The sequence below is a fragment of the Vipera berus genome (genome assembly GCF_964194415.1).
Source record: "Vipera berus genome assembly, chromosome: 9".
Taxonomy (NCBI): Eukaryota; Metazoa; Chordata; class Lepidosauria; order Squamata; family Viperidae; genus Vipera; species Vipera berus.
The window spans coordinates 23,591,874-23,616,581 of NC_138212.1; the positions used below are offsets into that span (position 1 = coordinate 23,591,874).

At 45.7% G+C, this 24,708-nt stretch overlaps 1 protein-coding gene and 1 long non-coding RNA gene across 4 annotated transcripts in view; both read right to left on the reverse strand.

Moving 5' to 3' along the window:
- Positions 1 to 1,316: 1,316 nt before the first annotated feature.
- LOC308671967 (CYFIP-related Rac1 interactor A-like) lies at positions 1,317 to 7,649 on the reverse strand. Of its 2 annotated transcripts, XM_081334504.1 has the most exons (7): positions 7,539 to 7,649; positions 5,638 to 5,715; positions 5,098 to 5,214; positions 4,819 to 4,898; positions 4,358 to 4,484; positions 3,565 to 3,639; positions 1,317 to 2,022 (listed from the first exon to the last, which is right to left on the reverse strand). In XM_081334504.1, exons 2-7 carry the CDS (start codon positions 5,713 to 5,715, stop codon positions 1,999 to 2,001), a joined length of 501 nt encoding a protein of 166 aa, XP_081190630.1. In that variant the 5' UTR covers positions 7,539 to 7,649; the 3' UTR covers positions 1,317 to 1,998. The 2 variants fall into 2 exon arrangements, with proteins under 2 accessions (XP_081190630.1, XP_081190631.1); XM_081334505.1 differs by lacking the exon at positions 7,539 to 7,649 and having other exon boundaries at positions 5,098 to 5,267; positions 5,638 to 5,717.
- Positions 7,650 to 9,024: 1,375 nt separating this feature from the next.
- The window catches only part of LOC308671968, a 37,042-nt gene continuing 21,358 nt past the window's right edge, over positions 9,025 to 24,708 (reverse strand). Inside the window, exons 4-5 of one of the 2 annotated variants that reach the window (XR_014027316.1) lie at positions 9,858 to 10,227; positions 9,025 to 9,111 (exon numbers count right to left, since the gene is read on the reverse strand). This is a non-coding gene — a long non-coding RNA (uncharacterized lncRNA). Of the gene's footprint in view, positions 9,112 to 9,404; positions 10,228 to 24,708 lie in introns of those variants that run through there. The other variant, XR_014027317.1, reaches the window with a different exon arrangement.

Sequence of the window (24,708 nt, forward strand, 5' to 3'; positions counted from 1 at the left end):
CCCGGGCCGCATCAGCTAGCCAGGAGGGGCACGGATCCAACAAACAGGTGGTGGTGCTCAGCCTCCCCATGATCCTGTCCACATCATCAGGGGAAACAGGGTCGAACTCAGTCCAGATAACATGCTCAAGACCATCCGATTCCTCCACATCAGACTCTGCCCAGTCAGAGTCCAGACCGGTCCGGATCTGAGCGATTTTGTCCGCCAGATGATGACTAAACTCCTCGGCTCATCCCCGCAAGGGATCCTCCCTCACCTCCTGGTTAAGGAGGGAACGAGTTACCCTAAACAGGGCGGCCGGGCGATTATCTGCGGATGTGATAAGGGCAGCAAAGTAGTTAGACTTCGCCGTCCTTATCGCCGCAAGATAAGACCTTATAAAGGTTCTTAACTGCAATCGGTCAGATTCGGATCGGCTGGACCTCCAACCGCTCTCTAGACCTCATCTCCGATGCTTCATCTCCCGGAGCTCCACAGAGAACCATGGAGCCCAACGGGATCTGCGCCGGGTCAGAGGTCGCAAGGGTACAACGCAGTCAAGTGCCCCGGCGGCCGCCCTTTCCCAGGCATCCACCAGAGCATCGACTGGGCTGTGGGTAAGGGTGATGGGTATAGGCCCAAGCGCCCTCTGGAACCGTTCCGGGTCCATTAGGCGCCTGGGGCGGAACCACCTGGTTTTGGCTGAATGTTGTAGAAAAAGGAACCAGGAGGTATTTCAGCCAAGACCTTATATCCCACTACCTGAAGCTGGGCAAATACTGATTCTGCTTATTTATTTTAATTTCCTATTCTGAATTTATTTCTATCTTCTTCAAATACTTTCTTTCTATGAATACTGTATTTCCATGCAAATTGCTTTGGAGGTTGGAGGGATATTCCTAGAATCCTTTCACTTGTCAAGCTACATAGCCCAAGGAAAGGTCTCTGGTTTTTCTAGAGTGGAATGTAAGGTCTTAGCTAAAATGTTTCCTTGCTCTCCTTTTGGCCTGGAGCTCCGTTCCTCAGCCTTACAAGGAGCAAAGGCTGGTGGCAACATGACCTAAAAATTGGTCCTAACTGGGGCAAGGCCTGGTATACACAGGTAATCAGCTTAACCAGTGCTTTTTTGTAAAAGAAAAAGGTGCCGGAACTCACACGTCATACAACCCGGTGCTGGAACTCCGTTCTGAGCGTTCTATGACACAAAAAGCCCTGAGCTTAACAGTGGAGGCCATATTTGGGGCAACAAACTCAACCAGTATTGACAAGCACAGCCATCCTGGATTAAAGCAAAGCAGAAAATCATGCTGATCTCTCATACATTAACTTTTCTTGCTTTATTTTGACACAAAAATGTACAAAATAATAGGTGTGCAGTTAATATGCAGTTGTTCATATTAAAAATCTAAAAGGTGTGACTGAGCCACTAAGAATGGAATCAGAATTGAAGCCTTAATGATGGTGCTTGTGCCCATACATTCAATCAAGCTTTTCCAGATGCGTTATTTACATCTTGGGTAAGAGAGTATCACTTTCCTGGCATCCAGGCTTGTTTGTAGATCCATCTTAAAGGCTTGGAAGAAACCCTTTTCCATGCTCCACAAGTATGGTATGCAGGAGACCTGATCACTCCAGCATGGATGGGACTGGATTCAGCACAGCCCGGTCACTTGAGGCAAGAGACTGGGCCCTGCGCTTTGGCCAGCATTGAACGGGGGTCATCTTGGCGTTGGAATTGGAACATCTATTGTAGTTCTGTCTCTATATATGTGTGTATGTATATATTTAGATATTTATTTTATATATATATTGACAATCTCACCTGCACTTCTTCAACTTTTCTTTTTTTTTTTTTACAAAATGAGGGATATGATGACCAATGGTTATTTATAGCAACATGCTAACATTAAAAAATTTTCCGGAGGTGCCGTGAAGAATTTCTTGGGTGTGTCTCTGGTAAATGGCTGTTCCAGGAAGCTTCATTGCAGCAAAGCCCGGATCTGCTCAGAAGTGGTGTCGTCATTGAGGTGCCGGGTGGTGTACCTAGGAGGAACAAGGCAATGGGAGGACAAGCATAGCCATCCTTGTGGAGGTGGGAAAGAGGGAGAGACATGTATGAAGCTCCAAAGCCTCTTGGCCCCCACTGGGCAAAGGGTGGATAGATGGCCCATGAACAGGAAAGCCCTGGAAGAAAGTAATCAGGGAATAAGCTAGCAGAGAGAAGTGTTTGTGTGTGTGTGTGTGAGTGTGAGAGAGAGAGAGAGAGAGATGTCGAGAGACAACTGGGAAATAAAGGTGAGCTACAGAACAGGACCGGGGTGGAAGAGTGTGTCCCTTAAGGCCACGTTCCCTGAGTGTAACACTGGAGAGGCAGCGGCTGTGTGTGATGAATGCAGAAAATCCCTGTGTGTCCACCTCCTGGTCACTAAACCCTGACTTCTTCCTGGTAAAATCCAACACAAAGACACATAACAGCATTTCCACCCACTTGTCCTTCCTGTCTTAGCGATACCCACCACTACCCTCTCATCTTGCAGGCAGACCCACAACATGGGCTGCATTCACCCTATGCTGGCCTCTTTAGTTTGCTTCTGGTTCAGGGCATTGTGCAAAGTGAGAAAAAGAAGTATTTCGGTCACCCAGTTAAGGGTGGTGTGTGAACCTAAATTTTCTGATGCACTGATGCTTACAAAAGTTCATTTAGTGACCATTCAAAGTTATAACAACACTGAAAAAAGTGACATGACCATTTTTCACACTTACAACCTTTTTACCGTGTTTTCCCGAAAATAAGCCGTAGCTTGATTTTTGGGGGTGGGCCTAATATAAGCCTTACCCCCAAAATAAGTCCTAGTTTGGGGGTGAGGCGCATGCCTAAAAATCAAGCTAAGGTAGGGGTGGGAGGGTGGAGCTACCCCACATGCCCCACATTCATTTACCGTTGCACCCAGGCCTCACATGCCCCAACACCTGCCTCGCCAGCCCACTTCTTCAATGGCCACTTGCCGCCACTCGCGTGCGCCGTCCCCAACCTCCATTTTGCCATCAGAGGCCTTCAGGAAAGGCCTCTGAGAACTGAGTTCTGGATTGACACGCACGGTGCCCCCCGGCCTCTGTTTCACCATCAGAGGCCTTCAGGAAAAGGTCTTTCCTGTGATAGAAGTGAGGAGAAACAAATGGCCATAAACTGCTAACAGGTTCCTGTTGAACTGTAAATCATTTGTGGTACCAAAGCATCCACTGGATGGAGTGGGGAGAACCCAGGACCCAGACCAACTCTTACCCTAAGAAAGCTTCATTTCCTGGGAAATGAGAATATTTGTTCATATTTGGGCAAAACAAGAATAGTTTTCTACTTAATGGATAGATGGATAGTACTTCTACACAGTTAATCTCTCCCAGTCAGCTGTCTCTGTTCTGTATCTTCTTCCCAATTTCATCCCATGAAAGTTCTCCCCTGCTATTCTCATGAAGCTTCCCAGAAGGGCAACAGCTGACCACCTGCAGTTCCAGCACCCAAAGTGCCTGGTCAAGAGCCACACTGGACCTTCGGTGGGCACGGGAGCACCTTTGGAGCTGCCATACCTCAGAGCATTGAGAAGGCCTTCTGTACTGTTGGAGGGCTGGCTGCTCTTTCAAAACCTTGATGCATCCTTTCATCTAGAGGGAAAGAGGAAGGAAAAGCTTTCATTTGCAGAGAGGAGAAAGGGCTGGAAAAGCGCAACGAGGCCTGCTGAACTTTCACCAGAGACCAAAAGAGGCTCCTTCTATCTCTAAGGGGTCTTTTTAGACATATGACTGTGAGTAAAGGGCATGCAGCAAAATGGGTAACAGCAAGTTTAAGCTGTAATGCAAATCCTTTCCTTGCCAGGGAGACTTCTCCAAAACTTTGTTTCCTTTGAAACCTTCCTGAGAACAGCCTCCCTTCTTTGCCCCTCACCTCCAAAGAGAGAGCAGCCCTCCTCTTGGGAGGACAAAGTGGCTTTAAGAGGTCACATGCACGTCCTTCTGCATGGGGTGTTTAAAGTGCTCCACTCTTTTGAATTTACGCCTCTTTGAAAGATCTGCAATCTATTCCTATTTGGAAGTCATCATCCACCTCTTGGCTGCCTCTCTGATTTCAGTCTCAGCAGCTACGCTGCTCCTATTCCTTCTTCCCATTTTTTTAAAAACCTCCAATGCCGCCAGCAGCACCACATGATTGGTTGCCTTTCTTAATGGATATTCTCTGGTAGGAAAAATGATGCCGGAAGTGGTAAGAAAGCCAAGGTGAGTCTCCCACTGAAAATTCATCGTGCAAGTAAGGCGGGGGAGCTCACAGAACCTGAGCTTTACCCGAGGGCTACACTGAGCCGTGTGGGTCTAAAATGTTACTCACATCTATTTTGGAGGTCTTAGCGAATGCCCCCACTGGGTGGACGTGATCATAGAGAATGATGACCCCCACCATCACCCGCATGCAGAAGAGGAGGGTCTCAGTGTTAGTGAACCTGCTGCGGTATTCCCTGTGGGAAAGCAGAAAAGAGACTTGGAAAGAACTGGCCTCAGGTTCAGTTTTCCTTCCTGGAAAAATGCCAAATGCCATCAATTCTGGTCTGTGTCCACACCGCTTCAAAGAATCCTGTTTGCCAGGGACACTGCAGCCTTTTCCTGATGCATTCACCCTGGTCCTTCTACACTTAACCATAAGCAGAACCACCAACCATCTTGGCCACTGGTCTGCTGCCCTCCTTCCTGCCAGCTTTACTGGGGCCTTAGTGGCAAGTGCCTGTGGTGTAAGCAGCCCAGCGGCCTCCGCAGTGCAAGCCTGTGTCCGTGGAGGAGCAGGCCAAAACTCACGGAGTTTCCAGCATCACTCGGCAGACACAGGCCATGGTGCTCAGGCAGTCAGTCGTATCCTCTATTGGGAGAGTTTTGTTCTGAAAGAAAGAGAGCAAGAGGGGATCACTTCCTCTTCATCCTGGGGAAGCGCATTCAGGGCGAAGGAGGGCCTCAGACCCTGAGCAGACCCCCTCCCTCCCCAGAGCTTCTGCAGCCCTGGTGCATTTCACTTGTCCTCAGCCTCAATCTCTTCCTCTTGGGACTTGCAAAAATGTCCCAGGAGGTCTCATGGCTCACCTCTGAAACAAACTTGGTTGTGGCACTGCTCAGAGTTTTCAGCATCGGGGTGGCCTCGGCGTAGAAGAGAGACATCCTGTTGGCCATCTCATTGTTGACCTCGCTCTCTGCATCCAGCTGCATGCGGGGGCACAGAGCAAGGCAAGGCAAGTGACCCACCTATAGGACAACTGCAGGACCACAGTGGGGGTGGAATTTCTCTGGGGAAGAGTTAGCTCTGCTTGCTCTCATTCCCCCATCAGAGATGAGAAAACTCAACCCTTCAAGGAGAAAACCAAAATAGGATCTGCTTTCCCCACTTTCAAAAGCCCACCTGGCTGAGAGGAGACAGTGGTCCTCCCGATTGGTTCCTTGGCGTTTTTCACAATTGAGTAAAAGGTTAGGATTAGGGTTAGGGTAAAATTGATCATTATCTCATAAGCAAATAATATATTTTAATTAATCATCACATTGCTCTGCATCGATCTTTTTCTTTTTTCCACTTAATTTATACCAGTTTTATCTGTCTAAAACTTAGCAAAACAGAAAGCATTTCCTTACTTGCAAATTGTTGATTCGATTTCGGCTGATGGTTCTTCTGTAGTAGCTAAAATCATTCTGAATGGCAGGATTGGTCATCTGGGGGAGATAAGGGAACACCTGGAAAGTTCTTCCTCCTGGCCCCACCTTAGCTTCACTGGAAGCCCCAACATTCCTTGGGGATGAGGCCCCAGGCTTAGAGTTTATTCACAAACTGGTAAAACCATTATCCCCAACACACTTGGGACCCCTAGCAGACACTGTCGGGGTAGGACAGGGTAGAGAGAAATCCACATTTAGCTGCTTCCTGCAGCAACTATGAGATGCTTTCTGACTACCCTGAAATGTGGGTTGGAAGAGGAGGGGGGGAGTTAGTGTTGACAGTACATAGGGCAAATGAATTTAGTAATCTTTCAGAATAAAATATCTGAGATTAGGAAGGGTGGTTGCAAGGTGTCCCTTTATGTTACAACCCCTTGCTTTTTAAATGATTTGTGGGAATTTTTTTAAACACATGTTTAGTGCTTTTCTGAAGGAGTGCTAATCCCTTGTTTTAAAGTAGCCTGAAAAAACTCCTCACAGGCCCTCTGGGCAGGCCATGGGGTGGCGGACAATGGCTGAGGGTGGGAGCTTCTTGCTCTCCATCAAGGCTCTGATCCTTCCGACAAGTGGGGACCTCCAGCTCCTGCCCTCTTGCCAAGCTGCCTAGACAGGAAAGCCTTGGGGTCAGCTGCCAGTGTGGGAAGAATTGGCAAGGAAAAGAGGAGGAGGGAAGGGTTATTCCCTGGTCTCTGATCCTGTGAAGTGAAACAGCTCTATAGAAGTGGGGAGCTGGTGGGGAAAGGGTCAGCTCCCCACCCTCGACACCCCTCTGAGTCTGGGGACCTGCCTCCAGGTCTTTCAAGGTAGCAGACATGGGAAGGGATGCCTCTCTGACATTGGGGTGGGGGAGCCCACATTGAAGGAACTGGATTCTCCTGAAAAGCCTGCAACAACCTGAAATGGCCAGTGGGAGCTGGGTGGATCCCAGCCTCAGCCACCACCAGGAGACATCACAGCTAATTCAAGATTGTGGAGGAGGAGGAGGAGGAAAAACAGCCCTTCCACCTAAAGAGAGATGGGAGCTGCCTAGATGGCGGGCTGGGTGAGACCCAAGTCTTGTCCTTTAGAAAGAGCAAGCAGTTGCAATTACATCAAGGAAACAGCAGAGAGACTGTTTATAAATCCCATATTTTATAGGGAATTATGTATTTTTCTGCACTGACTATTACTAGATATACTGCAATTTTATTATGGGATCTTACAGGATATGTTTACTCAGTATGTCATTTATTTTTATTTTTATTTTTTTTAAAATTCCATTTATACCCCGCCCTTCTCCGAAGACTCAGGGCGGCTTACAAGCTTAGCAGTAGCCTTCATTCTATGTATATGCCTGCTTATTAGGGCTTTCACACACACCCAAGCGGCATTATTACAAAGTCAGCTTAATTGCCCCCAACAATCTGGGTCCTCATTTTACCTACCTCAGAAGGATGGAAGGCTGAGTCAACCTTGAGCCTGGTGGGATGCGAACCTGCACTGATTGCAGGCATCTGGTGTTACTTAAGAAGGCATTAGCCCACTGCTCCACCAAGGCTCTTACTCAGAGAAGATAATGGGCAGATTAAATATAAAAATGAATGGGGCAGAGGAGAGAGATTCAGCTGAGAGAGCCCACCGGACAGAGGCAGATCAAGGCTTAGAGATCCAGGTTCCCTCGGGGTCTGGGCAGGTTTGGTGCATTTTGATTGCCCAAAGAAAAAGTTTCAACAGAGTCATGCTTAAAAGTTCTTGGGACCAGTTGTGAGCCTGAAGCTGCACCACCCCTGGAACCCCTTTACTTCATTTTCCTGTCCTCCATTCCCCCCCCCACAAGGTACCTTGAGCTCATCAAAGCTGAGGGTGAAGTGCAGGATTTCTGCAAACTGCTTGGCTAAGGCCTGCTCTCTCCCCAGGTGCTGGGTGGGGGCATAGGGGGGGCTAGTCAGGGCCTCCAGCAAGCTCCGCAAGGCGTTCTCTGGGGGGGGGAAACAAAGGGCAGATCAGTCCCTGTGTGCGACTTGGGGGCCTGGCCCAATGCTACAAGGGGATGAAGGCACTCCTTTTTCCACACAGCCAGGCCAGGCTCTTGTGCAGGAGAAGAACCAGTTGCTAAGAGGAAAAAGGCTCAGGAAAAAGGAGGAAGGGAGGCTCTTGCCTTCCCCCACAAAGGAACAAGAGAGAAAAACATCTTCAAAAGGGAAAACTAGAACCCAGGGACCACCGTGCCCAGAAAAGCCCCTCCCCAAACTGATCCTTCATCCCTTTGGCACAGGATAAAGACACTCGGGCACCCCAGGAGCTGCTCCCATACTGCCTTCCTTTTCTTAGGTTACCAGGGCCCCAGTATAATATAATATAAGAGCAGTGTAATAAGCACTTCCAAGACCCCAAGGCTTCTCTCAGTAATCGCCGGAATGCATTTTCAAAGACCATCAGCACCACTGCTCCCATTTTGCAGGTGGAAGAACTGAGGACAAGAGACACTGACTCGAGCAACAAGCATGTGTTGGGTCCAACCTATGGCTTAGCCAATCTAACCATGGCAGCTCAATTGAGCACAATCAATAAATGGACTGTTAATTTTATCCCAAAGGTATGGCTTAAGTTTTTTAATTACAAGAAAAAAATACACAAGCCTTTTCCTCTGTCGTTTGTGCCAGCATTTCATAATGCCAGCAAAATTCTCTTTCCTGTATGGGAGACGGACCGTTAGCATCTTGGAGGCGTCCACTCTCTTGGGCTAGGTGGAAGTGTTGCTTCAGAAAAAGACCTGTGATTCAGTGGTTCCCACACTAGGAAGTCTCGCTTTGGGGGTAGGAACAGAGGGGTGGGCTTGCTTAGACTTCTGTTTCAGACTTGGGGGAAAAGACTCCCAGCCTACATGCTGCCCTTTTAATCTGGACCGAAGGATGCAACCTTGGCTGCAACTGAAAGATCTCTAGCTGGGTTGTAAATGCTTTATACGGTTTTGCTTTTTACTTCTGGTTTTCCAATCTGCATCTGTCCTGAACACCCCAGAATGGCAAGAGGGGTGCAAAATGAGACACATACACCAATAAAAAGGTGCAGGGATTTAATGATCCCCAATTTGCTGGATGGGAAAGTCTGGACCTGAAATCTGAGGACGTCTAGGCGTCAGTTCTAAAACTGTGGGCACCCCTCCCTAACAGAAGCTGCAGCTTTTTTGTAGTGTAAACTGAGACAGATGCAGAGGCTGGCTCCCTGCACGAGACCAAAGGAATCCATGGCCCAAACTAGTGGAGAACAGTGACTCTCCCATCGGGATTTATGGGGGCCCCCCAGCCCCCTTTGTTTTGTGCCCGGGACTTACTTTCAAAATCCAGGAAGAAATGAGGACAGTTTTCTAAATCTTTGCCCAGCACTTTGATCAGGTTGCCCATGGCGGCAGACCTAAAGCAGGAGAAAGGGAAAAGGGTGGGAAAGTGGAGGCCCAGCCAGGACAAGGGCCAGCCTCAACCCCTTCCCCATCAGGAGCCCACAACAGGGCTCCTACATCCGCCCCCCAAAAGAGTAGCTTGCAAATCCTGCTGCTGCTGCTCAGCCCTGCCGGCAGATGCCTGGGGATCAAGCTCCTGACACAGAGACTCCTCCCAACTCCCATGGGTGCTTGAGGGCACCAAGAGCTGACCCTTTGCAGGCACTCAGTCAGCTAGGGGGGGGGGCGAGTCAGCAGCACTTCCACTTTGGGCTGTGGGGCAGGAACTGAGGGCTGTGGAGCTGGACCTCAAGCTCCCTGTGAAGCCAGCCTGGTTGCAATCCCTTCACAATTGGCCCCACTTCTGCTGTGCTCCAGCTTGAGGGTCCTCTGAGCTTCAGGCCCTCAAGCCTGTGCATAGCTCTGGCCCTCTGGCGCCCCCTGCAGTTGGGGTCGTCTTTCCATCTTGGCTAGGCATTTCAAAAAAGTGGCTTTTTGTTTTTTCCTTAGGTTTTTTGAGCTTTTATATTTATGATTTTCAGCCTCAGACCATTTTTTTTTCTTTTATCAGACACTTTCACCATATTTATATTGCAAAATTACATTTAGCCCTTGAGCCATGCTGGCTCACAGAGTGCACCACTACTGTCTTTTGCTTTTTCTGCTTTTCAGAAATCTTTTCAATTTTGGCCCCCATAGGCTCCCCCTGAGGCCTACTCACCTGGGCCTAGGGCCTGCCCTAGGCAGCAGACTGCAGGCGGGGTCCCTCTTGGCTTTCATGCTCCTTTGCTGGATAAGCATCCCTCAAGGTGCCCTTTTTCCTTCTTACAAGCAGCCACAATCTGAAGAGTAGGGACATCCTCCTTTGCAACCCCTCCCCAAGTCTGGCTCTGCCTACCCCAGACTCTCCTCCTGGCTCGGGAAGCAGAAAGGCCAGAGCTGAGCATTGGTGGGGTGAAGAGGGTCCACGGTGGCTCGTGCAGTGCAGGGGGGCCCCTTTTACCTCTGTTTATGGTGCCTGGGTAATGTCTACAGCAAGGAGTCCTGGAATCCTGTGTGGATCGTGAGACACTTCATCAGCTGGGAGGATCCTGCAGCGAGGAAGGGGGAGAGAAACGCAGGGGATGGGGGTGTGAGGATTCCAGATCCTCCTGGCCAAGTCAGCAGTTCCCTTTAGACGGCCTGTCTCAGGTGTCTGACCAGGAGAGCAATGTCCTTGGTGAAACTGAGGATGCGAAAATGGACACCTCAGGTCAGAAAGAGAAATTTCAACCATTGTTCCAGACAGGAGGGAGCCAAAGGATTCGGCTGCTGAGGGCAATTATAGTTATTGATTGCTTCTGATTTTTATTGCTCCCACCAACAGCAAGAATTCTCTAGCGGATTGCAAAGGTATTAAAAGACTAAACAACCCAAGAGAAAAATAAATGCCTCAGAAAGATATTAAAGCCATTATCTCAATACATGGCAGCAATTAAAATATCAAAACAGAAAAATCTTGAAAGACTGGGAGAGGAGAGACAGCTGGAAGGAATGGGGGGTTACTCTCTTTGTCCCTAATTATATGATGTTCACAACATTCTTACTTCTTACTTCATCAGGAAGAATTTGTTATCAGCTGAATATTAATACTGAGGACAACTTCAGGGAACAAAATCAATATCGACACCTAAAACAATGTTGGGTACTGTCTATGGAAATTCTCAATCTTCCAGGTCATGGTTGTCCTAAAGATGCTTTTTCAAAAGGCAACTTGTTCTTTTTCTTTAAAGATGTTTTGCTTCTCATCCAAGAAGCTTCTTTAGTTCTGAAGGCAGAATTGAAGAAGCTTCTTGGGTGAGAAGTAAAATGTCTTTAAGGAAAAAACCAAGGAAGTTCAGTTGTCTTTTCAAAAATACCTTTGGGACAATGTTGAGTACTGTTTAAGAAAAAGAAACCACACTGTGTGTATTTATGAAAGCAGTATTTCAGTATTTGAGCGGCTGCCACAATGAAGAAGGGGTTAACTTGTTTTCCAAAGCACCAGAGGGCAGGGCAGGAAACAATGGATGGAAACTAAACAAGGAGAGAAGCAACCTGGAATTACGGAAAAACTTCCTAGTGAGGACAATTAACTAGTGGAACAGCTTGCTGTCAGAAATCCTGGGTGCTCCATTACTGGAGATGTTTAAGAAGAGGCTGGACAGTCACTTGACTGAGATGGTATAGAGTCTCCTGCTTGAGAAGGGGGCTGGATTAGAAGATCTCCAAGGTCCCTTCCAGCTCTATTCATTCTGATTATTATTTTACAGTATTATTTTACATTATATTTGATGAAATGATAGGACCTGAACTCCAGAATTTTGGTGGGGAATAAAGAGCCAATTCTTATTGCAGATGAATGAGAAAGTTATAGAGGGTGAAGTTCCAACGAGGCTTTGGGAGAGCTGGGCTGGCACGTATTTGGCTTACAAACACTGTGCGAAGGGATCGTGAGGCCGGCTGGGGTGCCAGGAGGGGGAGAAGAGGAAAGTGTGGAAGAAGAGGAGGAGAAAGAAGAGGTAGCAGGAGCAAGGATAGGAGGAGGAAGAAGACGAAGAGGTAGCAGAAAAAGCAGGAGAAGGAAGAGGAGGAAGGACGTGGGGCCTAAGAATGGCAAGCCAGTTGCAAGCACAGCTGGCGGGGAACCTTTGCACTGGGCAAGATGGCTTCTGCCCTGCTGCCCTCCTGCCCAGGCCCAACTTCTGCAGACTCACCCCATGCTGCAGCTTCAGCTCACCTCCAGCTTCATGGCCTGGTCTGTTCCCTAAAAGGCGCAGACCGGGGATTGGGTACCCCTGAACTAAATTATACAAGCGGTGGGTATATTGGAATCAACATCCAGGGGATGCTCACAAATGGTTCTACATCAAGTTGAAGAGCAGCATCAGGTAGAGGGCCACAAGGTTCTGTCTTGGCCTGTCCTATTAAACATGTTTATTAATATTCTGAAGTTGAGGAAATGATCATTAAATATGCAAATGACAAAAAACTAGAGGCATGCTAGCAACAAACAAGCAAAGCTGTGGGATGCAGGCAGCACACAAAACCACGCACTCTCCGGTCCGTGGAAAAACTTTTCTCCATGGATCTGGTCCCTGGTGCCCAAAAGGTTGGGGACCTCTGATCTAAAGAGTTGCAAGAGAGAAGATGGAATGGATGTTCTCTGTCACCCAAAGGCAGCAGTAGAACAATGGTGTGAAACCATACGGAAGTAGATACAGGTATTAGGAGGAATTTCCATTATAAGAGCAGTCAATCAGTGGAATAGGCTGCCTCAAGAAGTGGTAGATTTGCTTTCACTGAAGATCTTCAAACCTTCAATGGTAAGCCATTTGTTTGAGGTGATTTAGGAGACCTTTCACTGAGCAGAGTATGCAATAGTTAAACTCTGAGATCTAGGATTCTACCATAATGGAATGTTTAATTTGAAGAACCTTTACAAGGAACAAGAACCTATTAAAGGAATTGAATTGGGGAAGAATCATTGCTCCCCAAAAGGAATATTTCCTCCATTCTTTTTTCACCTAATATAGTGGCTATATTAGAGGAGTAGAAAAACCAGAAGACATGGCTAAAATTAATTAATAAATATCTTATCATTTAGGATACATAGATGACAACACCTGGTTAGCAGAAAATAAAGAAGGCTTTCAAGAACTTATTAAATATATTAACTTATTAACAAGGTTTATAAGGGGAAAAGTTAAATATTAAGACGACAAAGGCTGATTTTGATTTCCTGGCTCAAGAATGAAGATGAAACGTGCTGGAAAAGTAGAGATGACTTGTGATTGGGTTCATGTAGTGGTGTCAGCTACTTTGAAAGTGGGGTAGTAGTTACTGCCTTAAAGGAAATGGTGTTGCAGGTCATCCTTGGACCTACAATTTTAGACAATTATCACCCTGGCTCCAAAAGATTGTTGAGAAGGTAGCTGGTCTGCAGCTGATGAGAACTCTGGAAGAAGCAGATTATTTCAATCCATTCCAGTTAGTTAGATCACTGGAGCTAAAATGTGGGGGTGCATTCGTTTCTGTGCTCTTTGATCTCTTAGTGGCTTTTGGTATCACCCATGGCTAGATCAGCTGTGGAGTTGGAGATGGAGGCCTACAGAGCACGGGGCCTGGCTACTTGGGGGATTGCCTGCTGTGGTTTCTGCCCAGGGCTGACACATTCCAGGTTCCTTTGATGAAACAGTGCCATCTATCGGCACCCTCGAAGAATGCCTCCTCTGTTGTGGCACCTGCCATCTGGAAGGCTTCCACTTGGATGGCAGTCCAGAGGGCCCCAAAGACCTGCTTCTTCTTCCGGGTGTTGGACTAAGTGTGGTTGGAACACCTTCTGGTGTACAACTTTTGTTTTGTTGACTGTTCCACCATCTGGTTAGTGCTATTGTTGTATGCCTTTTGTATATATATTTTGTTTTTATGCTGTGAAGCACCCAAGAATTTGTACTGTAAAATATACTATTTCCATAGCAACAAACATCAAAAATATAGTTCATTTTAGATTCCTGGATTTCCATATATTTTACAAGGCAGTTAAAACCATCCCATTCAAAAAGGGTATTGGGTCAATAGGCTATTGGGGCACCTCCAGCTTTAACTGCTCTCATGCTATATCTAGAAGTTACTATGGTTTTAGCTTCTTTGATGTAACTTTGAGTCTTAGGAAGTAAGGCAGTGTAGAAATGTGCTTGCAAAGAAAGACAATTTCACATCCCTCTTTTTTCTAAGGGAGGTGGGTAGTTAGTTATGAAATATGTGATTTGATCTAGTTGAAGGGTATTCAACCTTGGCCTGGGAATTGAACACAAGTCTTAATGTGGGCAATGTTAGACACCTCCATTTAGTTTATGTATAACTGCTGGGGGTGGGGGGTAAAAATGTTAAGATGTTTTCTATCACTGTACAATTGAAGTCCTACTGTTTTTTATGTGTGTTGCCTCTATTTCAACCAATAAAATAGAAAATTTTAAACAGAAAAACGTATTAGCAAAATTTAAAAAATGATTGCTAAGATCATGCTATTGGCAATATTAGTGTGTTTAGCATGCTTTGCCTCTCCCAGCACAAGTGGGAGTCGCCACCCTCAAGCCAAGGAAGATCCTCAATCGTTTAAGCAATTTATATGGGCACCCATTTATGCTTGCAGAGAACACTGATGGGCACTGCTAGTTGGACTCAAGCTGAACAGTCTCACCCAACTTTTCAACAGCTGGGACTGCCTTGCCTCAGAGAAGATCCAACAACCCATTTAGGTCTTTGTTTGTTTCACAGTTTTCTTTCTCTCTGCCAGATAAGGTGGTACCTGTAGAATAGGCATTGCATTATTTCCCATGTTACAAAGCCATTTGGCCCTGTTTAAATTTGGATATATCAAAGTCTAAGTTACTCCCATAAATTAAGAGAGTTTTAAGTTGCTGATGGGTTAATGAAGTATTGATGCTGCAAAGAAGCTGTTATTGTCTTAGTACTAATCTTACTTTTTTCCTTTGCTTAGAACAACAGAAAAAAAATCAGAAAAAATCTTTGTATATTGAAAAATAAACTAAAGCCAAAAATTGCTCAAGAAGATTTCAAGCTTGCTTTCAAAACTCATGATTATATAGTACATCCCAAATCTAAACAACAGTTTGGGGTTTGTTACCTATTTGGAGGAGAAACCTACCAGAACTACGGCAGTTTGAAAGAATTGGGCAGCTACAGGATCCTCTCAACTTCAGGACCCTGAAATGGATCCTCCCAGCAGGATCTGCCTGGATGCTTAGCATCCCTTAAAGATCTACCACCTTTAACCACTTTAACCACTCTCAGTCCAGTTGGGGGAGATTTTAAAAGAATACCATCTTGTTATCCTTCAGACAATCGGGTGGAGGTGCTCTGAGCCAGCTAGAGCAAGTTCCAAAAGTGAATGCTTTTAAACTAGAGTCTCCCAAATGGTCCCATGAAGAAGATAACTTAGCTAGGAGAAAAATGAGGCACCTGTTTAATGGTGTCCATTTAAGCTGGTGCACAGGGCAGAGGTGAACATACAAATCATGTTGTATATTTGGACTTAGGAGATGGGAGTTACTGGAAGATGTTTTCCCATGGATGGAAACAAGAGGCTGAGAATCATCAGACCCCAAGAAATGAGTTCTACAAGAACAGCATGGAGGACATTTGAGGGGATGGATTGTTGTTGTTTTGCATGGATGAAAGGCAATTGTTGTAGTAGTTTTGTAGAACTAGAAGGTGCTCAGAAAACAAAATGAAGGATAGAACAGTATAAATGTTAAGCAAAAATGAGAGGATCCCTGGGCGAATGTTTTAAAGCTTACATTTCAGAGCCAATATCAGAATCCATTTATATTTCATTTCTAACTATCTCTTCTGTGCAAAAACCCAAATCTCACCCCCCCCGTCCCCCCCCCCCCCGGATTCTGCCATTTTCAAGGAGGACAGGGAACAGGCATGGAGCTTTATGGCTTTCACTTCCTTCCTCAAATGTAACCTTTGTTTATTCTGCCTGCCTGCTATCCATCACAATATAATCAATTACTCTCTCACTAGGCATTTTCCCTCTCATTTTAGTGTAACTAAGAAAGCGGGTGGAAAAGTGGGGAATAAAACCTTCCGGAATCTGGTTTGTTTCTCTGGATGGAATGTGAGGGGTGGAAATGATCCTGCTACGAATGGACTGATGTCTCTCCTCTACCCATGAGGGGCTTGCCACCTGGAACTTGGCTGATCCTGAACTGACAGAATGAACTGTGAGGTGGGACTTGCTTGGGGACATTTAAAAATATCGATCTGTTAAGGGATTTCTCAGGTCCTGTCTATTATGCCCGCTATCTTCTATTTCTTAGTAAAAGTTCCTTCTTGGACAACCTTGTCTCCAAGAGTTTTGCTTTCTTAAGATGTGGATTGAAGTGGGTTCTGACATTAGACAGGATCTGCATTAAGAGTCAACCTGGAAGAAAGAACCTTACTGGGGGACTTTGCAAAAAATACAATGTCTAATGATGAGGCAGGGAAGGAGGGAAGCCCCATAGAAAGGGAACTTTCCCCCCGACCGAAATCCCACCAACTATCGGAAGCTGAAGCATCATATTCCTCTGGAAAGAGGTGGGACGATACGCAATCACAAACTGCGGTGGTTGATGGGCATTGGAAGGAAAAGCAAGTGGGAAAAGGCATCAAGGAAAGTGACCCTGGGACGGGGCGGCCACCAATCCCCATGGAAGTGAGAGATTGAGAGTTCCCTGCACGTCAGCGGAAAGGACGGGAATTATGCACCATATGCAGACTGGATCCTAGTGTTGTGATTCACGGTCAGCCTGTGGGTTTGGCAGTTGGGTCGGACGATTCAGAGGAGGAGGAGGGGGGTGTTGGAGAGGTTGCTGAGGGTGTTGGAGAGCTTGCTGATGAGAGCCCTCAGCCAGGCCCCTCCCATCTGGTTACGACGCAGACCCAGCTGTGTGAGCCTGACAGCGTGGATGAAGATGACCCACAGCTGGCCCTGTTCAAGGACCCCCCGACGCAGGAGGCAGTCAATCAGGAGTAAACAGAGGAAGGCAATGGGGCACCTCGGAAGGAGGCAGAGAGAAGCCACGCACTGAACTGTTTAAAAGGAGAATGCGTGGGAGGGCTGGTTTGCTGAAGGCAACCGTTTGAATAGCTCCTGTTTCATGGTTCGTGTCTTGTTTTGCTCTGTTTTATGTTAATAAATTTGGCAGGCTTAGTTCCAGCCTCTTGCCGTTTGTTGTCCCTGCCTTTTCTGCAGGGCCGGTAGTAGGCTGGTACAGAACACCTAGAGACAGCTATTGACCTGATGAAAAAACTGTTGGCTCCCTAAAGGGGGGAGAAACCTGAGTCCCGCAGCCACACCAGCGCCTGGAGCTGCAGCTGGAGAGATGGGGGGGGGGGAAATCCAGAACCTGTAGCACTGGGGGCGTCCGTTGAACCCAGAGCTACCACCGCCGATCTGCAGATGGGGATCAGGATGGGGGGGCAATACTGATCTAGGCACTGATCTATAGATCAGTAGGCACTGATCTATTCAAAGACTCCTACCTCTGGTAGCGAAATTCAGGGGGGAGCCGCCACTCTTGGGGGTTTTCCTAACTCAAGTCCTCAGTTATATGGAAGAATATGGACGGGAAATCCCAAGCAACAAAGCCCGCATTCACATCATGCAATCTGCTCTGGACAGACTGGCTGCACACTGGGTGGTGAACCTGCATGATTCTGACGCCCCAGAACTCAATGACTTCAATCGGTTCATGTCATCCTTAAGGAGGCGATTTGAGGACCCCTTGGCTGATCGTAAGGCCTGGGAGAGAATCAAAACAGTGAGGAAGGGCAGAGGGCCGGTGGCTGAATATACACAAGAATTCCGGGCCATTGCCAAGAAGCTGAACTGGCCGGAAGACATCCTCCTTAGCCATTTCAAAGACGGACTAAACTACGACTTGTATGACGCTTGTCTGCCTTGAAGAGACCCACACCACCTCGATGACTGGTGCATCCTGACAGAGGAGGTGGAGATAGACCTACTGAAGAGGGACTGCTGAGGAAAACCATGGGGCCACCCGCCTCCTGAGCATACATGCGAGCCAGCAAAACCACCGGCTAGGGCTAAGAAATCAACGGGCTGTTTCAAATGCGCGAGAGAGGACCGCAGAATGCTGCTCAAAAGCCCCTCAGCACAAATCAGACCCATCACCAGCCAGGAGATCAGGGAAATCCCCAGCCAAACCAAAAGAACCTGCCATGAGGGGAATAGAGGCTGTAGAATCCCAAACCCCTGCCAAGGAATGGGAGGGGACTCCAGCCTACATTGCAGGAGCAGTGGACACCTCAGAGGACAGCTTGGAGGGCGAAACCCTGGTAAGTGGATCCATTCCACCCATCCTCAAGACATATTAGCCCCCTCCATGCCCGGATGTCATGGTTCCGATGAATGAGAAAAATCAAACAGATTGCAGGCATATTATTTATCTAAAAAGTCTTAGTAATGAAAAGAAACATCGGCACTCATGGAGGGATGCCAGAATCTGAAATCTCCCCCTGCCCAAACTCATCATAACACACACACAATCCCCGCCCTTATCTACACATCATAAATCATATTATCCAATTAGTTTTAAATATGAAGTTTCACTTCCCATTCTGTACGCAGCTTTTTGCAATCTTATCACAACTTCCGGGTGATTCCTCCCTCCCATATGAAGCAATTAAAATAACAGGTTGTCTCTTATATTGTCCGTGCAAAAACATGTCAATGTTTGCAGCATTGACACCGAAGCTGTCAAAGTGAAAGCCTCAACAGATTCTGGCTGCACCCATTGCTTCATTAGCTCAACGCTAGTGGGGAAATTGGGCATTCCGGTGAGGAGACTAAAGCAACCAATCTCCTTTAGGCAGTTAGATGGGTCCATAGAGGGGGGCTGTATCAGCTACCCTAGCCACCTTATCAGTTCACCTGTCCCTGGGGACCCATGATGAAGATATAACATTTGTAGTGACCCCAGGCATGGAATGCTCAATGATTTTAGGGCTGGAATGGGTAAAGAAATGGAACCCCTGGGTAAATTGGAGGACAGCAGAAGTCAACTTCCTGGAGGGGGAGTGTGTGAACTCAAAACCCCAAAGGCCCTCCCAAACCCGAAGAGCAGAGACAGCATCAGTGGGAGAAGAGAAGGGTTTACCAAAATTACCAGAAGAATACCGGGACCTTGCTGAAGTTTTCAGTGAGGAACAGGTGGATGAGCTCCCTCCTCACTGACCCACAGACTGTGCTATAGAAATCAAACCCGGGGCAAAACCCCCGAAGCCCAGGCTGTACTCCATGAGCCCTAAAAAGATGGAGGAGATGGAAAGATTCATAAATAAAAACTTAGAAAGGGGATTTATTGAGCCTGCCAAACCCAAAGTGACCGCTCCGGTCCTGTTCAGGGAGAAGAAGGATAGCACTATGCGTTTGTGCGTAGATTACTGGGCCCTTAATGCAATTAGTGAAAGTAACCTGTACTCCCTACCCCTAATGAAGGATATGCTATCCCACCTAAATACTTACTTGGGGAAAAGAATTTCTTGGCGGATTCACTGTCTTGCATGCCCCAATATAACAGCACATGGGCCACTGACTCTAAATCACTTATGCCCGGAGAACAACTGGCAGCACCAGTAACCACCAGGGCCCAAGCTAAAATGAAGCCGCAGCTGGATAGCCAAACTGGGATCGAATTCCAAAAATCCTTGGAAACAGATGAATGGTTCCAGAAAAATAGACATGTGTACGCAATCAAAGGCGGACTACCCTGGGTGTGGGAGAAGTTATACATACCGCCACCCAGAGGATCAATTTCATGCAGTTGTGCCATGATACAAAATCAGCAGGACATTTTGGGTTTGTAAAAACCTTACATTTAACTAAAAGGCAATTTTGGTGGCCATCCATGAAAAAGGACATAGAAAGCTACGTGGCCAGCTGCCAAAAGTCGCCCGGACTGTTACAACCAGTGCGAACCCCTCAGCCCCCTGGAAAGAAATAGCCAAGGACTTTATAGTAGAATAACCAGAAAGCAATGGGAACAGTGTCATTTGGGGGGTTACAGATCTGTTATCCCTTGCCAAAAGATTCCCACCACAAAAACCTTAGTGAAACATTTACAGACTGCATGGAGCACCTCAACGCATTATATCTGATAGGGGAGTGCAATTTACGTCAAAGTTTTGGAAGAAATTTTTATCCCTCTTAGGAACTACTCAGGGACTAACATCTAGTCATCATCCTCAGGGGAACGGTCTATCGGAACGTGGGAACTCTGTACTTGAGCAATACTTAAGATGCTTTATTAATTTCCAGCAATCAAATTGGACGGATCTACTCCCTGTTGCAGAAGTTGCTTACAATAACGCAGTCCACTCCAGCCCAGGCTACACTCCTTTTCAAATAGCCACCGGTCAAAGTTTCAACCCTATGCCTATGCCAGAACTAATCCCAACCAAAACAGGAATCCCATCGCTGAAAGAATGGATTGCACAATTACAAAACACCTGGCCAATTGTCAGGAAAGTTTTAGACGAAGCTAGGCAAGCATACAAAGCATACAAAGCACAGGCAGACCAAAAGAGAGTCAATCCCACATCATTCAGGGTAGGAGAGATGGTATATCTATCTACAAAATAACTAAAATCCCTACAGCCCTGCAAAAAACTTGGACCAAAATATATAGGACCTTTTCCAATTAAAAGAATCATAAACCCAGTAACAGTAGAATTAGAACTACCCAAAAACCTTAGGCAACTACATCCAATCTTTCACTGCAGTTTGCTAAAAAGGAAACATAGTCACCCTTACGGCCAAAAACCCCACCACCACCACCACCTCCAATCATGGTTGAAGGAGAACAACACTTTGAAGTAAAAGAAATCCTAGATTCTAGAAAGTATCATGGGGGGATTCAATATTTAGTAGCTTGGAAACACCTTCCCTCCTCAGAAAACGAGTGGGTCAATAAACACCACATCAGAGCACCGAAGCTGCTAAGGAAGTTTCATACAGAATATCCCAACAAGCCAGGCTAAAATTTATAATTTTGTTTCCTCTACAGATGGATCTCTCCTATCTTTAAGGGGGGCAGGATGTCAGAATCCATTTATATTTCATTGGCAGCCAATGAGGAAAAAAGGGAAAGGATTTGATGACACATCTCTGACAGAGACATCTGAGAAACATGGTGTATTTCCAGGAGTGTATCACAGTGAATCTTGTGAAAAACACAAAACAAAAACATCTTCTACCTCATGTTCTTTAACACTGAATTCCCCACCCTCCATGAGCCAGTAATTCCCCAAAGGGTTTACCTAACAATTTTTTAAAAACAGCAACACTGAAACTAATTAGAATAAAATAGAATACAGTTGGAAGGGACCTTGGGGGTCTTCTAGTCCAGCCCCCTGCTCAGGGAGGAGAACCTATACCATTTCAGAAAAAGTGACTGTCCAGCCTCTTCTTAAAAACCTCCAGTGATGGAGCACCCACAATTTCTGGAGTTCCACTGGTTAATTGTCCTCACTGTTAGGAACTTTCTCTTTAATTCCAGGTTGCTTCTCTCTTTGGTCAGTTTCCAACCATTGTTTCTCATCCTGCCCTCTGGTGCTTTGGAGAATAGTTTGACCCCCTCTTCTTTGTGGCAACCCCTCAAATACTGGAATACTGCTATCATGTTGCCGCTATTTTTTCTTTTCTTTAGACTAGCCAAACCCAGGTCCTGCAGCCGTTTATTTATATGTTTTAGTTTCCAGGCTTTTAATAATAATAATAAACCTTTATTGTCAAAGTACAACATGTGTACATTGAGATTAGCTGAGCCTCCCCCGTGCTCTCTCCCCCCGACACACAGTGACAACAAACCCTCCATCCTACCACACCTTAGTTGCTCTTCTCTGAACTTTTTTCAAGGTCTCAACATTTTTTTTTGTAGTATGGTGACCAACATTGGCTGCAGTATTCCAGGTGTGGTCTTACTAGGATTTTAGAAAGTGATACTAATACTTCATGTGATCTTGATTCTATGCGTCTGTTTATACAACCCAGGATTATATTAGCTTTTTTGGTGGCTGCTGCACACTGCTGGCTCAAGTGACGTCCACTAGGACTCCAAGGTCTGTCTCATAGTTGCTGTTTTTAAGCCAGGTCTCGCCTAATCTGTACTTAAACCTTTGATTTTTCCTGCGTAAATGTAAAATTTTGCTTTTCTTCACATTAAAACTCATTTTGTTGGATAGGGCCCATTGTTTAAGTTTGTCAAGATCTTTTTGGATCCTGACCTTGTCTTTTGGGGTGTTTGCTATTCCTGGCAGTTTGGTGTCATCTGGAAATTTGATGAGTTCCCCTTCAATTCCCTCATCTAAGTCATTGATGAAGATATTGAAGAGTACTGGGCCTAAGATGGAGCCTTGTGGTATCCCACTGCTTACTTCTCTCCATGTGGAAGTAGTACTATTGAGGCCTACTCGCTGAGTACGTTTTGTCAGACAGCTACAGATTCATCTGGTGGTGATGTTGTCTATTTCACCTTTTCCTAGCTTATAAAGGAGAAGGTTGTGGTCTATTTTGTCAAATGCCTTACTGAAGTCTAAGTATACTATGTCCACAGCATTTCGCTGGTCTACTAATTTAGTCACCTTATCAAAGAATGAAATAAGATTGGTTTGGCATGATCTGTTTTTGACAAACCCGTGCTGGCTACCAGTTATAACTTTGTTTGCTTCTAGTTGTTTGCAGATCTGTTTTTTGATTATCTTTTCCAGGATCTTCCCAGGTATTGATGTTAGACTGAATGGTCTGTAGTTTCCTGGGTCCGTTCCCCCCCCCACCTTTCTTGAAGATGGGAACCACATCAGCCCTTTTTCAAACCTTAGGTACTTCCCCGGTGCTCCAGGATTTTTGAAAGATATGGTGCAATAGTTCTGAGATAACATCTGCCAGCTCCTTCAGAACTCTGGAATGTAATCTGTTGGGTCCTGGTGATTTATATTCGTCAAGGTTGGATAGGTGTTTCCTTACCATTTTCTTGCTTATTTTGATTTTGATTTTTGTTTCTAGTTTGTCTTTTGCAGTAGTTTTTTTGGTATGTTGGGCTATAATTTCATTTTGTGTGAAGATTGATGCAAAGAATGGGTTGAGCAGCTCTGCTTTCTCCCTACTCCCTGTTACTTCCTTGCCATCTTCTCTCTTTAGTTGGCCTAGTTTCCTTGACTTTTTCTTGTTATTAATATGTTGAAAGAAACTTTTTTTATTGTCCTTGATTTCTGTTGCAAGTCTTTGTTCATTGTGAACCTTTGCTTTCCTGACTTCATCTTTGCGTGTTCTGGCTGTCTTGCTGATAAATAGCCGTAGTTGTGTGTCCCTCTTTTCATTTTTGTACTTTTCCCTTTTGTCTTTCAGTTTGTCTGAGAGATCTTTGTGCAGCCATGCTGATTTCTTGACTTTCTTGTTTTTCTTTTTCAATGGTATTCTGCTGGACTGGGCTTTTATGATCATATTTTTCAGAGTTTCCCACGCTTCTTACGTCGTTTTCCCCTTTAAGATTTTCGTCCATGGAATCTTTCCTAGGTTCTCTCTGAGTCTGTTAAAATCAGCTCTTTTGGAGTTTAAGACACTGTTTGGATTTTCTATTGCTTGTATTTGCATTATATTGAATTTCAGCATGAAGTGATCACTTTCACCCAAGGTTCTGGCAACTTCAACACTATCACTTCTTCTTGATTAGTAAGGATTAGGTCCAGTATAGCTTTACTTCTAGTTCCCTCCTCCACCTTTTGGATGATAAAGTTGTCGCTAGGTTGGTTAAAAATCTGTTTGATCTCCCACTCGCTGCAGAATTTGTCGTCCAGGTGATACCTGGATAGTTGAAGTCTCCCATTACTAGTGTGGTATGCTTCCTACATATGTCTGTTAATTGGTTGGCAAATTGAGTTTGACACCCCTGAACTAGGCAATAAAGTTAAGAAGCTAGGAACACAAGTAGTTTTCTCATCAATACTCCCAATGAAAGGCCAACACCCATTGAGGGGAAAAAGAATTCTAGAAATAAACCACTGGCTAACGGGTTGGTGTCACCAAGAAAACTTTGGTTTCCTCAATCATGGATTGTTTCTTTGCTAGGTGTCTGCATGTTTTCTTTGAGGGGGAGGTTGTGGGTCTGCGTGTTTCCATCTAGGGGGAGAAACTGATTGCTCAGTTTTAGTGGGGCTGCTTCTGGTTGGGTTGGGTTGGCCAGAAGGGGTTTGTTAGTTGTGTGCCGCTTCTTTCTTTGAGTATTGTGTTTCCTTCTGTGTGTGACATACCTCCATCTGTCTTCCTCCGAGGGTTTATCAGTAGGGTCAGATCCTTTAGGAGTTATTTGTTCATTATTTGGTTCAGTTTGGCTAGAGCTTTCTTGTGTAGGTTGGAGTTTGGCTAGAGTTGCCTCTAGGTGATCTATAATGAGACAAGAGTTGATATACTGGCAAGAATGCCAGCTGAAAGTGATCACACTTAGGGCACTGATAACTGATAGTGAATGCTGAGGGAAAAAAGCAAAAAAAGGTATTTCAGGAATAAAATTTTATTCAAGAGAATATCTCCAAGGAAAGTATTTCCTTCTTCAAAAAGTTTCCAATTGTTTTAATAGATTTTAATTCAGATTCTGTGTGAATTCTCCTTTGATCATGTAATTTTAGTATTAAACCTGCTGTTGCAATAGTTTTCCTAACTTTTTTAAAAAACAGGCCTGAGGCCCATCATGGAACCAGAGGACAATATTCATTTGTATCTTCCATGCAGGGCAGCATTTCTCAATCTTGGCCAACTGAAGATGCTGGCTGAGAAATTCTGAGAGTTGAAGTCCACACATCTTGAGCTTGCTAAGGTTGAGAAGTACTGACTTAGAGAAAAAGTGCATTTTGCCCTCTCATAATATCCTAGGAATCCAGCTATTGGAAAATTCTCCAATAATAGAAGAAGTGTGATTGTCAAAGCCATTTGATGAAGTGCAGGAAACAAAATACTTGAATAA